Here is a 15,707-nt window from a genome sequence, read left to right on the forward strand (position 1 = left end):
TCCCGCTTCTAATAAGCCATATTTAAGGCATTCTCTGTCCTTAACAAAAGTTTATCCTGATAGGTTTATGTCTCAAAGACCATTTTCAGAAAGAAATTGATACTGTAATTTTCTACTTCCCTTCATTTTGATTTTTACCTTTGATAAATTATAAAAATCATTGGGAGCGCCTGGATGGCTCATTGGTTGAGCATCTGACTCTTTATTTCAGCTCAGATCATGAGCTCAGGTCCTGAGATTGAGCCCTGTGCAGGCTTCTTACTCAGCGGTGAGTCTGCTAGAGATTCTCTCTCTCCCTCTCTCTCTGCTCCTCCCAGGCTCGCTCACTCTCTCTTTCTCTCTCTCTCTCTCAAATAAATAAATCTTCTTTCTAAATAAATAAATAAATAAAAATCCTTATTGTTTCCCTTCCTGGGACTTTTGTCTGTTTCTTTTGCTGCTTTAAGTTTCAGCAAGACTGTTTTATAGTAATTTGATGCAGATCGCTGACAACTGTGGTTTGGGAGGTGCTCCGTGTCCCCCTTTCCATTTGCAGCAGGACAAGTGACCCAAGCCACCCATGGTCTAGAGTCAAGCATATTTCTGATTTTTCCCTCCATTCACTCCTCACCTGTATCCATTCACTTAGTCAACATGTGTTTTACTGAAACCCACACACACTAGTTGGGAAATGGTAATTAAGGAAGTAAACATTTGCTGAGCCCTCATGGAGTTTCAGCCTAATACCAATTCACAAATTTCTGTTAATTTTCCCTTCTGCGTATCTTTCAAATCCCTTTATTTTTTAACCCCAGTGCTCACATCTCTTGCCTAAACTAGGGTAGATTTATCCTGTGCAGGCTTGCTGTGCTCCAGCCTTCCTCAACATAAAACACAAATCTGACCATCCCACACTGCGCTTCAACTCCAGTTGTCTTCAGACATGTTCGGCTGCGTACCCTTCCAGTAAAACATGCTCCAGCAAATACCTGCGATATGTATGTTAAGTATGTATTGTGTTTCTTTTAAATACTTTTACATTTCATTTAATGGGGAAAAAAAAAGAAAGAAAACCTAGTTGCTTAAAAATCCTTATTTTCTTTATGGATTTAAACTTTTTAAAATTCTCTTTTCTGACTACAACATTTAAGAGAAGCTTAATACAGATAACAAGGAAAGCAGAAATTAGCGCAATAGCCAGAAATCACTGGCAGCCTCATTCTCATATACAGACTACCATGATAAACATGCGGTATGTGTCCTTCTGGTCTCTTCCATACACAGCACACTTTTCTTTTTCCATTAAATCGGTATGTATTAATCATATCATCACAAGACTTTTATAAATGAATTAAAATTCGTCTAGAACATAATTTTTTTTTAAGATTTTATTTATTTATTTGACAGACAGAGATCACAAGTAGGCAGAGAGGCAGGTGGAGAGAAGAGGAAGCAGGCTCCCCGCTGAGCAGAGAGCCCGATGCGGGGCTTGATCCCAGGACCCTGGGATCATGACCTGAGCCGAAGGCAGAGGCTTTAACCCACTGAGCCACCCAGGCGCCCCTAGAACATAATTTTTAGCAATTGCCAAGCATTGTATCTTAGGGACGTATCATCACTAATAAACCACTATTATCAGATAGATTATTTCTAATTACTTTGTTGTAATAAACAATGCCATGGTGAACATCCTTGTTCATATATCTTTATACAATTTTTATTAAAATAGAGTCATCACACAATATTAGTTTCAGATGTACAACATAGTGATTCAACAACCTGATACTGTACGCTGTGGTTACCAAATGTAGCTGCCATCTGTCACCGTACAACACTATTACAGTACAATTGGCTATGTTCCCTATGCTGTCCCTTTCATCTGGTGACTTACTCATTCCATAATGGGAACCTTACCTCCCCTCATCTTTGGCCATTTTGCCCATTCCCATAGCTCTGTCCCATGTGGCAACCACCAATCTATTCTGCATCTGTTTCTGCTTTTTTTGTTTGTTTTGCTTTTCAGATTCAACATAGACGTGAAATCATATGGTATTTGTCTTTTTCTGTCTGACTAATATCACTTGACATCATACTGTCTAGGTCCAGCCATGTCATCTTTCTCATTCTTTTTTATGTCTGAGTAATGTTCCATTGTGTATGTATGCCATATCATCTGTATGCATTCCTCTATCAGTGGACGCTTAGACTGCTTCCATGGTTTGGCTACCATAAAAAGCCTGCAGTAAACATAAAGGGGCAAATATCTTTTTGGATCAGTGTTTTCATTTTCTTTGGCTTAAATACCCAGTAGTACCCAGTACTGAAACTACTGGATCATGTGGTTTAAAAAAAAAAAAAAAAAGATATTTTGATAATATTTATGTGTAGTACTTTTTGTGATTATATGACTTTTGGTTTTTTGCTGGCATTGTATCATGCAAAGAGTTTGTACTGGATGCCGAATTGTCAACTATACCAGTTTTTTGTGGTGGTCTCTGCTGTGTGCTTATATAGAGACAGAATCCATATCGTATTAATATTAATCTCAATTTGATCTTCTTAGAAATTTTATAAAGCCACTTGTCATATCGAGAGGCTCTGTTGATTACCACTAGGTAATAAAACCCACACATTCATTGTGCATCTACGTGTAAACTGTGAGAAGCACAGGAACTTTTGTGATGTGCCTCCTGCCCCCTTTTTCTGGTCTCATTCCCTTTTGCTGCTCCTCGTCCATTATTTATTTATTTATTTTTAAGGATTTTATTTATTTATTTGACAGAGGAAGAGACAGCAAGAGAGGGAACACAAGCAGAGGGAGTGGAAGAGGGCGAAGCAGCCTTCCCACCGAGCAAGGAGCCCGACGCGGGGCTTGATCCCAGGACCCTGGGATCCGGACCTGAGACAAAGGCAGACGCTTAACAACTGAGCCGCCCAGGCACCCCTGGTCCATTATTTTTTTTTTTTTTTACTCACTTTCTCCTGTGCCTTGAATACCTCCTCCCCCACAGTCCTCCATCTTCCCTTGGCCTGGTGAACTCCTATTTATCCCTAAACCCCTTTCAGACCTTGCGTTTGCCACACCAACCCTAGAGTGAGCCGTGTGCTCCTCCTCTTTACCCCCACTAGCCTTGTGCCCATAGCCATGTCTGCACTCACCATGTTGTATGACCGCTGTCTGCTTGTGAATCTGCTTCCTCCCGTGACTGAGACATCCCTTGAGAAAAGACAGTGTATCTCGCTTATATGTCCAGACCCCAGAAGAGCTCTGTGTATTCTAAAATATCTGGCAAAGGAATACATTTGTTAATTACTTGACAGGGTGATTGTTATCTGTGTAGCTGCAATCATTGCAGTTCAATTCCAGAAGTATTTACTGTGCTCTTGCTCAGCGTCAATCTCAGTAACGGGTGCTTGGAAGGTGAAGAAGAAGCAGGGTCTGTGCTTGCAGAAATCTGGTTAGGAGGAAAGCCCAACGTGCACTCATCCATTCAGTTACTATAGCTTTCTTGATGACCTGCCATGTGCTGGGCACCGTTCTAAGCACTGGGAGATCAGCAGTGAGTGCAATAGACAAAATCCCCGCACAGCTTACATCTTAGTGGGAAAAAATAAAAGATTATTAAGTCAAATGGTGATGAGCACTATGAAGAAGAGGAATCAGGATAAAGAAGTCAAAAGAATGACTAATGCACAAGGGATTGGTTCTGTTCTATAGGGAATGGTTGGGGGTTGGTTCACCAAGATGGTGACCTCTGAGCAAAGACTTCATGAAGGTGAGGGAGTGAGCCATTCTGATATCTGGGAGGAGTATTTGAGGCAAAGAAGTACTGCACATGCAAAGGTCCTGAGGTAGGGGTGCCTTTGACTTACTGTGCAGCAGCAAGGAATCCAGGGCTCCTCAGGGTGGCTGGAAGCGGGGGGCAGGGCCTTAGGAGAGGAACCCAAAGAGGTAGAGAGGCCCAGCTCAACGGAGGCCCAGAAGACTGTCCCTAGAACTTGGTCTTTTACTCTGATTGAAATGGAACCCATCCGGGTTCTGAACAGAGGAGGGGTGGGGTCTGACAGAGGACTTAGTGCGCTCATTCAGGGTCCCCTCTGAAGAAAGGGCTACAGGAGAGCCACTCTGGGGGTGGAGAAGGTCTGCGGTTAGGAGGCTTGTGTGAGAACACGGGAGAGGTAACCAGATGGGAACCAGGGGGCAGTGGTGAATATGGTGGCAGGGGCATGATTCTGAATATTTCTGGAAGGGAATGTTGACTGGATTTGTGAATGGATGAGGTGCAGGACCACATACAAACTGAAAAATTCTGAAGTATCAGTCGTGTGCACTGTGGACTCTTGGAGGAGAGGGGGTCCACTCTCCCGAACACTTGGTCGTGTATAAGGAGCCCATGGCGGCTGCCGCTGTCTTGTCCCACTCAGGCTGATGGATGACGAGAAGCTCCGGGATATTCAGGATATCCATCTTTACATTCACTCAGCTCGAATCTTCATCTTTCACTTTTGTTCCATGCATGAGTTTGTCTTTGTGGCTTTACAAGTTGAATGTTTTGATTTCTCACTGCTAATATTTAATTTAAAGGCATTCTGCATAATTTATCTTTAATTATAATAAATGGATATGTTAATAAACAGTGATTTGACTTATATTAAATATTTACTTGGGTTTATCACAGAATATTGGATTTGCTCATCACTTTATCTTTGGTCCTTAAAATGATCTGGGCCTTCAAGAAATTATTGTTAAATGAACAGATCATGATAGATGACAAATGCAAATCTAAATTTGCTCTTATTTAAGGCAATGTATAAAGTATACATACAAACAAATATATGATAACCATTCAGAGTTGACGTTATTTTTTTTAAGATTTTATTTATTTATTTGACAAAGAGATCACGAGTAGGCAGAGGTGGGGGAAACAGCCTCCCTGCTGAGCAGAGAGCCTGATGCAGGGCTCAATCCCAGGACCCTGAGATCAGGACCTGAGCCAAAGGCAGAGGCTTAACCCACTGAGCCACCCAGGTGCCCCCAGAATTGACTTTAAATAGAGCAATTTTAAAGCAGCTTTTTTCCCTGATCACTAACAAAAAGCTGAGGTCATATCAATTCACAGATAACTTTGCTGATTTGCATTGTTCAATCTGTGCTTTCAATACAAATTTTTTTTTAAGATTTTATTTATTTATTTGACAGAGAGATCACAAGTAGATGGAGAGGCAGGCAGAGAGAGAGAGAGAGAGAGAGAGAGAGAGAGGGAAGCAGGCTCCCTGCTGAGCAGAGAGCCCGATGCGGGACTCAATCCCAGGACCCCGAGATCATGACCCGAGCCGAAGGCAGTGGCCCAACCCACTGAGCCACCCAGGGGCCCCAATCACTGCTTTCATAGTCACTGCCTTTTCATTCATTTTTTTCATTCTCGAAAAACTGATGTGTAGATGTGCAAGCATTCTGAGTTGACGAGAAATTTGGGGGCATTTAAACTTAATATGGCAATGAGACAAAACACTGGTGTTTTAAGCCGTGACATCATAATCCACTCCAAGCACAGCAAAGCTAATTAAAATTTGTTTTGACAGCCATTTGTAGAATTTGTAATCAGTTACAATAGTCTTCTGTTTCCTTTGAGTTTAGGTTCTGAATGTGACACCGAATGACGGCTTTGCTAAAGTACATTATGGCTTTATCCTGAAGGCACAGAACAAAATTGCTGAGAGCATTCCCTATTTAAAGGTAACTGTCCCTGCCCTTCCTCCTTTTTTCATCTTCTGATTCCTTCAACTCATCTGGACTCCCTTGATTATGCATTGTTGATTGATCAGCGTGTGCTGCTGAGTCTTCATCTTCAGAATGTGCCCCTCTGACCGTGACATTCATAGGCAATGATTGAGGCTGTTGGATATAGAAATGCCAACCATATCCTCAGAGATTATGTGGAGAAGATGTTCTGAAGAAATTCCTAAAATTGTATTAGTTTGTATTTAAATGGGAAAGGTAGACCAGAATTACCAATATGATAGTTTAAAATATAGGCAACATATTAAATGTTCCTTTTAGTGTTTAATTATACATTCGGTCTAGCTTGAACAGAACTCATGACAACCTATATGAAGTGTGATAACCAATGTTGCCTGAATAGGTCAAACCCTAAAAAACGTGGTAGCTCAAAATATTCAGATTAAAATATGCTGTCTTGTTTTATCTTCTGTATCTAGTTGTAAATCCTTGAAGATGCACCAGAATCACACGCCTGGTCTAGCTAAGGGCTGTTCAGCGGAACTTTCTGTCACAGTAGGAAGGTCCTTTATTTCTATGCTCCAATATGGTAGCCACTGGCCACGTGTGCCTTTTGGCACCTGAAATGTGGCTAATATGAGGAACTGGATTTCTAGCTTTCATTTTATTTCATTTTAATCAAAATAGTGATGTATACCTAGCATCTACCATATTAGATAGGTAGATGTTGGACTACTTGTAAACTTTTTTTTTTTTTAAGCAGCGGTATACATCACACTTCCATGATCTCTTTCTTTCACATGACTTAAATCAGAGATCTCAAATAGCAGCCCACTGATTGCAAATAGCTTGCATATTTTATTTGGCCAGCAAAGTTCTATTAAAAACAATTTTCATTGCTTGTTTTAGTTAAGAATCTGAGCATTTTATTTAATCATGGCAATTTCTGATTTCTCTTGAAAGATCACATCTGGCCCATATCCCAGCACAGGAGCAGAGCGATGCTGTCCCCTTGAGGTGGCCTGCACGTCACTGGCATCTCTAAACCTTTACATTCCCTGCCAGGACCTGCTGGACGTGTGGGTTTCTCTGACTGAAAGTGTTCCCCTCATTTCCTCTGACATAATAAGGAACTAATAGTGCTCTCCCTGCTTCAGAGTTGGGGAAACAGAGAGCTGGGTCTATTAGTTAACTTGTCAGTGAAGAGCCCTGATCACAGCTTTCCTCTCCTAAGTGATGCTACTCCTGTTCCTTGCTGCTGCTTTCCAACATTATGCAAATAGAGTTTCTCCCCAGTGAAAATATTGGGTTTCTGAGAAGAGACCTGAAAATGCAGATTTTTAGAAAAATGAAGATTTCTTGACATTTAGATTTTTTTTATCTTTGTCCTTCTTTTACTTCTCTGAATTCATTCTCTTGCTTTAGTAGTTTTTCTCACGCTCTATTTTTGTTGTTGTTTTGTTGTTTATATACATCTCAGTTCAGTCCGTATGTGGGAGATGGGGTAGAAATCAGCTAAACGTTTTAGCATTGGATTTGTTTAATAACAACTACATTTGCAAAGAGTCCAGCTGGCTTTAATCCTATTGTAAGTTTTGTAAAAGATTTCATTAAAAGGTGAAGATGCATTTTTTTCAAGTAGAAAGAAATATTATTTTCAGTTGGGTCTCTGTCACTTCAATCATCTTATGAACAACTAAATATTTTACTTCAAGAATAAAAAGCCTCCAGATGACATAATGGTCGGATTTGGAGAGCAAACTAAATGGGATAGCTACCCAGTCACGAAATTCCTTGGGGTTGTGAAATAAGATTGGTTCCACAGAGATGATTCACATACTAATTTTCTGGGCTATTACATTGTTAATTAGTGATAAACGTATTACTGAATTTAACTTTATCACCTCTTTTTGCATTTGTGTTTTGAAGATTTACCAGTAACCTAATTGCCAAACTTTAATATTGAGGTGAATTTTTCTGGTCCTTAGATTTTGTATGGTATATAAAGATGAAGTAAATCAATGAATTAAAGCTAGTATTTAATTTTTTTCATTAAATACAAATACTGTCTTTTTTACAGGAGGGAATAGAATCTGGAGATCCCGGCACTGATGATGGGAGGTTTTACTTCCACCTGGGGGATGCCATGCAGCGGGTTGGGAACAAAGAGGTAATGAACTTGTGAATTTTTTGTTCTCTTAATGGACACGGTAGAGTTGGGGATGGTGGGTGGTGGGGGGAGGTAACTCTGGGAGAAATTTATACTTGAAAAAATATTTTGAGCATATACTTCAAAGGTGGTGATTGAAACTATTTAGCTATTTAAAATTTGTTTCAAACAGCCCAACAACTCCTGCAGGCCTGGAAAGAATTTTGGGGATTTTTGAACTTTATAGTTTCTTTAAAGAAACTGGTTGAGAGTAATAGTAAGAGCAGCCTCTCAATGAGTACATGTGTACGTGTGTGTGTGAGTGTGTGCATGCACATGTGTGGGTATGGGCACAAAAAGAGATAAGCATTGCCCTGAAAAAAATATTTTTAAAATCATGAAATGAAAAAATGTCTCTGAAGTTGCTTAAATATTTTAACAATATTTTAACAGTATGCCTAGACTTGTTTTTATTTTATTTTTGGAATTTAAAAAGTAGTTATTTTTAGAATGAAGCCTTTATTCATCTGAGTCCTAAGCACACACTGAACCCAGTGATTAATTATGTAAATTACCCTCTGGTATTTAATACCAAGTGTCAAATGAATACATGTAGCTCTAGTAATAACAGGTACTGACACGAAAAATGTAGAAGCTAAAACAAGTTACATGTTTTCTTTGTAAGTATTGCTGTTTTTTCCGAGCCCCATGTCAGCTTCTTTAAACATAGCATTAGATTATGATGAATCATGACATCATGTACTGAAGTTCCCAAACTGGCAGGATCATCATGTTTGTTGGTGGAGAGTGAAGCCCACCTTTTCTTTTATATCATCCGGGGTCTAGCCTGGGCTGTCCTTACAGTCCTGGATAAAGGGATGAAGTGAGCCACTGAATCTTGGTAACCATGGCATTCCATATATGTTGTAAAGTGCAATCAGCTTACAGGATAAAAATAAAAGATAACACAGCTTTAGGTTTCTAAAACTAATAAGAACATGGAACCATCTGGAAAAGTGAAGGTTCATAAGAGTGGGGGTGGGGGGGAGGTTGTGATGGGGTAATTGCCAGCTAGACACACGAACCAGTTTGGGGTGAGAGAGATTTGGGTGATTGACACTGTTTTCTTTATACATTACTGTGCATCTGTGCCTTTCCCTTCTAACCTATCAGTCAGTCAGCTGGAGTAAAATGAGGCATTAGAAGTAACGAAGGGAAGATAACTCGCTTATTAGCTCTCATTCTTGTGTTCCTTCATTGTTTTAGATACAGATGCCTGGTACAAATGATACAAATGCCTCCTTTGAGTGAGAAGGATAAGAAAGATTTTGCTGTGGTTTCAAACACTGCATAAATGTTCATGTCTGATTGCTAGAAATGTAATTGTCACTAATTAATGTATCTTTGAACATCTTAGGGTCCAGGGCAGAGACAGATAAAAGAAGTCTGCGATTTATTCTCACATCATAGATGAAAACAGCCCTTACTTCAAGGGCAAGAATCCACTACTAAACATTTGTCAGGGGCTGGGGATTTGAACCCCAGGGGGGACTGTTCTATCAGCTTAATTACCATTCTTGTGCAAAGGACTCACAGTTCTTGAATTTAAAAAAACTCACAAGGATTTGTCCTTACAGCAGAACAAAATTAAGCTTTATAGGAGCCCCGTGTCCGGATATTCTCGATCTCAGGTATCAAATCTGTGAATTGACTATTGTGCTCTGAGTTTGCAAACGGGGAACCAACCGTCCTTCACATGTTCCAATGCATGCAGCTCTGCTCAGACACCAAAAGAGGAGCAAAGCCCCAGCCTCTGTGCTGCAGAGACTGACAATGAATTGTTTTTGCAGAAGGTTTTCCTAACAGGTTTGTTTCAAATGGACAGCAAGAGGGAGGGAGACCCACCATGATGATCTTACAGCCTTTCAGCTGCAGCTGTGCTTAGGATTTCTAGAACTTGCAAACCCACAGCCCGTCTCCTACTCCAAGTCCAGATTCCCGTGTCTTCTGCCTGCTTAGTGTCCCCATGCGAGAGAACAGCTCACTTGTCTTCCCCTAAACCATGGTTCTTCCTGGGTTTCGTCTCCCCTTTGATGATACTGCCACCTTCTCTCCAGTGAGGTTAGGGCCTGGTTCAGGGAAGTCGGTTTCTTCAGCCTCTGGCTCCCAGCCCACCTGCCTGCCTGCTCACAGTGTTGCACTTTGTCACCGTCCACCCTCAGGCATGGCTGGATGAGCCTGGCTGTTGTTTCTTGCTTTAGCCTTCTTCCAGACTACTGCGTGTTCAAAATCCCTGCACTGCCAAACACATGTTATTTGTACACAAATACACATAAGGTTGTATTCCAGGGGAAGGCATTCGCAGTCCTCCACGGTCTGGCGGCAGCCGTTGTCACCACAAGTGTGTCTCATGTGCCCCACCATGCACTGCACTCCAGGCAGGACAGGGTCCAGCTGGGGCCACACCTGACACATGGATTTTTCTGAGTGGGGATCGTTCTTTGGACATATTATTTCTGTGTAGTGAGTGTGTGTGTGTGTGTGTGTGTGTGTGTGTGTGTGTGTGTGTGTGTAAACCATACCTAGCAGTAATTTGAAACATAGAAGACAGTAATATTAAACACGTGTAAGAAGAGATCCCCAGGTGATCTTTCTGTTTATTTCATATCCTTGATTAGAGGTCTAAAGGGGAAATAGTGAACAAAGAATTTTTAGAGGATTCTAACTTGATCATTGATGTTGTAGCAATTTGTATTGTAAGAAAGCGATCTGACTGAATTTATTGGGTCCTCTATATGATTGAAGATAATTTCTTAGAATTTCTGATGTATCATTGTCATGGTTTTGTTTCATTAAAAGTTACATAGCAGGGGCACCTGGGTGGCTCAGTGGGTTAAAGCCTCTGCCTTCGGCTCAGGTCGTGGTCCCAGGGTCCTGGGATCGAGCCCCACATCAGGCTCTCTGCTCAGCGGGGAGCCTGCTTCCTCCTCTCTCTCTGCCTCTCTGCCTATTTGTGACCTCACTCTCTGTCAAATAAATAAATAAAATCTTTAAAAAAAAAAAAGTTACATAGCAGAGGGCTACAAAATGAAGGGTCCAGGAGGACTGACTTTGAGTGTGAGGAAAGACCTTGTAGATCATTTAAACACACCGCCGTAGGCTAAGTCACTTGCCCAGGCATCAAGCATGGTGAATATCAGGTCCAGGTCTACATTCTGACTTCTAACTCCTGAACTAGAGCTAGGAAACTTGCACTTAGGTTTCTGGTTTGGTTTCCTATAATATTTTTTTTTGTTTGGTTTTCTATAATATTTTTTTTGCTGTTTTGGTTTCCTATAATATTTTTCCCCCCTCACTTCTGACAATGTGCCTGGTCCATGAAGTGAATTGCTGCTGACTCAAAAATAAGCATTTCAAAAAATCACCTGTGGGAATTATTATTGTTGTTCACTTTAACCCAGAAAGGTATAGGAAATACAATCCTAAATTTGAATTGGATAGAAATAACTTAAAAAGTCAAATAAATTTCAAAAGTGAAATGTATTTTTTTTTTTTTTAAATTCAGACAGTGATTAGCCATGTTAAGTTTCTGGCTTGTAAAGATACAACTTTATGGCTACAACTAACATGTATTTCAAGCAAAACATATAAGAATGATTAGTAGATATGATCTTGATTTGAGATACTATTGAGAAAGATAAGTAAGAATATCACTTTTGATAGTTTTTTTCTTTTTTAATGATACAAAGATAGGAGGAGAGTGGAGTAAGTAGCCAGAGCCCTGTGTTGTAGTTCAAGATATTTAGCCTTTTAAGCCTCGGTTTCAACATTTGTAAAAATGGACATACTTGAGGTTATTAGAGAGAGCAAATGTGATTGCACATGGAAAAGTGAGTAATAAACTAAAAAGTGTTCCTGGAAATAAGAAGTGGTATTGTTATCACGCTTGACTTTCTAGTGAAGGAAATACTGACCTAAGAATTTTAACACTTTTAAAAGGTAATATTTTTTATATTTATTTATTTTGTTTAAAGACAGTATTTATTTATTTGAGGGACAGAGATCACAAATAGGCAGAGAGGCAGGCAGAGAGAGAGGGGGAAGCAGGCTCCCTGCCAAGCAGAGCGCCCAATGCGGGGCTTGATCCCAGGATGCTGGGATCATGACCCGTGCCAAAGGCAGAGGCTTTAACCCACTGAGCCCCCCAGGTGCCCTTATTTTTTATATTTAAAGTACATCTGGGGGTGCCTGAATGGCTGGGTCATTTGGATGTCCAACTCTTCGTTTTAGCTCAGGTCATGATCTTGGGGTTGTGAGATACAGTCCTATGTCAGGCTCCATGCTCAGTGGGGAGTCTGCTTTGAGACAGTCTCCCTCTCCCTCTGCTCCTCCCCTCATTGTGCGCACACACACGCTCGTTCGTGCTCACTCTCTTTCTCTCTCTCTCTCTCTGGAATAAATGGATCTTTAACAAAAACAGTGAAAATAAAATATATCCAGAGTTTTATGAAGATATTCTGTTGAATATCTTCTTGATCCACCTGGTATTAAATGCCTGTGTTTAATTGATCCAAGTGTGTATTTGTAATCACGCTTCAGAAAGCCCTCATTAGCTCAGACTTAGAGTCACGAAGGGATACAGTTAAGCATAGCCCTGGAGCGTCTTCCAACCCGAAAACAATGGAGTGAGCCTGCGCGGTGCAGGAACCTTGCGGGAGAGCCCCTGGGGAGCATATGGTGAGGGTGTCACTGGAAGGAGACATATGGAACGGCATACTCTCCAGCCAGCTGTCCCTGAAAAGGCTAGTCTTCTTGGAGGCAAGTTGTATCGTGTTCCAATTAGCCTAAAGCCACAAATGTTATCCCTCATGGCAGGAAAAAAACCTGAAAAGGAACAAAAATTCCCCTTTAAAAAGCCTAGTATGGGCTATTGCTATATTTATTGCCAGCTCAGAATGAGATTTCCTTTCTGTCTATTTAATTTAATGGAGGATTCATACTCTCTCACCTTGAGGCCAGCTTCTGAAATGCAGATGTGGGAAGAAGGTACATGTGAAAAGAAGTCACTTTTCCGGGCGCCTGGGTGGCTCAGTGGGTTAAGCCGCTGCCTTCGGCTCAGGTCATGATCTCAGGGTCCTGGGATCGAGTCCCGCATCGGGCTCTCTGCTCAGCAAGAAGCCTGCTTCCCTCTCTCTCTCTCTCTCTGCCTGCCTCTCCATCTACTTGTGATCTCTCTCTGTCAAATAAATAAATAAAATCTTTAAAAAAAAAAAAAATAAGAAGTCACTTTTCCTTTTCACAATCTGATTCAGTAATCACAAATATTTTGGAAGAAATTATTAAAATCATAATCCTTTCCTTTTACAGGAAACACAAAAGTAGAACTGGAGAAATGAAGGTGAAAAGATAAAACCCATTTTGGTTTCTTAGATTATTTATTCACTTAACAAATGAGTCCTAGACTCTGTGCTGGACACTTGGAGGAAGACCGAAGTGAGTGCAGCCTGAGGCCGCATCACAGGAGCATAAACCCTCAGAGGGAAAATAAAAGGCAGACGTGCATTTATAAGGAAACTACGTCATGATCAGAAACCTAATCAAGTAATGGTATTTTCACCAGTATAACCAATTTGGGCATCTGACTAGCAAACTCTTTATTTAAATGTTACCAAAGTGATTCTCAATTTTTTTAATTAATAGAACTGCTTCCTGTGTCCATGGTTCAACCCTTCTGTTCTTTCAGGCATATAAGTGGTACGAGCTTGGGCACAAGAGGGGCCATTTTGCATCTGTATGGCAGCGCTCTCTCTACAACGTGCATGGACTGAAAGCCCAGCCCTGGTGGACCCCAAAAGAAACAGGCTACACAGAATTAGTGAAGGTGAGTGCTGACTTAGACTTGATTCTCACGAATCGTGTGTTTCCTACTCAAAGTCAGAGAACGCTTACCACAAAGAGGAATGTCAGGGAGGAGATAGATTTTACATCCAGTGACCTTTGCAAAAAGATTGCAGAAAGAATCTTTTCATCCCCTTAGCCAAAAGCTCAGTTTAGATGGTGAAGAAAGGAATTTTTCTTGAAGAGCTGCTCTCAAACATTTTGACTTAGGACCCCTTTACACTTTAAAAATTATTATAGAGTGCCCCAAGGAGTCTATGTGTTGGGGAGGGGGCTACATCTATCAATATAATTATCAGAAATTGAAACTAAAAGTAATATTTATGAATTCTTTAAAAATAACAAAAACATCATTGCATATTAATATAAATAACTTAAACAATAACTTTAAGGGTGCCTGGGTGGCTCAGTCTGTTAGGCATCCAGCTCTTGGTTTCACCTTGGGCCGTAATCTTGGGGGTCGTGAGATTGAGCCCCATGTTGGTTTTGGTGCTCAGCAGGGAGTCTGCTGGAGATTCTCTCTCTCTGCCCCTCTCCCTGCTTGTTCTCTCTCTGAAATAAATAAATAAATCTTACAAGTTAAAAAATAACTTGATTTTCAAAACGAAAAAATGTATTAAGAAGAGTAGAATCGTTTTATATTTTTACAAATCTCTTTGATGCCTGGCTTAAAACAGGATAAGAGGATTCTTCTATCTACTTTCCGTATACATCCATTAATGTGGTGGTTGTGTCATATGTCAGGTAGCATCTGGAAAATTCCATTGTACACCATGAAATACTGAGTATGAAAAGGGCAAATAACATCTTTATCTTATTGAGGAAATAGTTTTGACCTTGCAGAACCCCTAAAAGGGTCTAAGAATCCACTAGGTATCCTTGGACCACATTTTGAGAACGACTACTTCTGACTGGATAGGGGGGACAAAAAAACGGCAAATACTTTGAGAACATGTTGTAGCAGATTTATAGGATAGAGAAACTGAGTGATTCTGACAACTTAATGGAAAAACAAACAAAAATGCAAGAGAAAAATTGGAAGCTTTTATTTTGGTAAATTAAATCCAAATGGTAAGAACATCTGCTTGGTAATTTTGGTAGTGGCTGGTCAGAAGTTTATGATTGCTTTGGTAAGCTCTTTCTTCTTGTTAGATGTATTAATAAAATGGGAGGTAAAGTAACTCATAGGGGGGTTTTTTTGTGTTTTTTAAAATTATTTTTATTAACATATAATGTATTATTTGCCCCAGGGTACAGGTCTGTGAGTCGTCAGGCTGACACACTTCATTGCACTCACCATAGCACATACCCTCCCCAATGTCCATAACCCCAACCACTCTATCCCTCCCACCCCCACCTCTCCAGCAACCCTCAGTTTGTTTTGTGAGATTAAGAGTTTCATGGGACGCCTGGGTGGCTCAGTCGGTTAAGCCACTGCCTTTGGCTCAGGTCATGATCTCAGGGTCCTGGGATCAAGTCCTGCATCGAGCTCCTTGCTAGGCAGGGAGCCTGCTTCTCTCTCTACCTCTGCCTGCCACTCTGCCTGCTTGTGCCCGTGCTCGCTCTCTCTATCTGACAAATAAATAAATAAATAAATAAAATCTTAAAAAAAAAAAAAAGAGTCTCTTACGGTTTGACTCCCTCCCAATCCCATCTTGTTTCATTTTTTCCTTCCCAACCCCCCACAACCCCCCCACCCCGCCTCTCAAATTCCTCATATCAGAGAGATCATAGGATAATTGTCTTTCTCTGATTGACTTATTTCACTAAGCATGATGCCCTCTAGTTCCATCTACGTCATTGAAAATCGCAAGATTTCATTTCTTTTGATGGCTGCATAGTATTCCATTGTGTATATATACCACATCTTCTTTATCCATTTGTCTATTGATGGACATCTAGGTTCTTTCCATAGTTTGGCTATTGTGGACATTGCTGCTA

At 40.6% G+C, this 15,707-nt stretch overlaps 1 protein-coding gene across 7 annotated transcripts in view; it reads left to right on the forward strand.

The window, feature by feature from the left end:
* The window catches only part of ASPH (aspartate beta-hydroxylase), a 219,663-nt gene that overhangs the window by 160,825 nt on the left and 43,131 nt on the right, over positions 1-15,707 (forward strand). For all 7 annotated transcript variants that reach the window (XM_047728089.1, XM_047728090.1, XM_047728092.1 and 4 more), the window contains 3 exons: positions 5,618-5,716; positions 7,800-7,889; positions 13,612-13,749. In XM_047728089.1, the coding sequence (XP_047584045.1) occupies positions 5,618-5,716; positions 7,800-7,889; positions 13,612-13,749 (327 nt within the window). The remainder of the gene's footprint in view (positions 1-5,617; positions 5,717-7,799; positions 7,890-13,611; positions 13,750-15,707) is intronic.

Source organism: Lutra lutra, chromosome 4 (assembly GCF_902655055.1).
Source record: "Lutra lutra chromosome 4, mLutLut1.2, whole genome shotgun sequence".
Taxonomy (NCBI): Eukaryota; Metazoa; Chordata; class Mammalia; order Carnivora; family Mustelidae; genus Lutra; species Lutra lutra.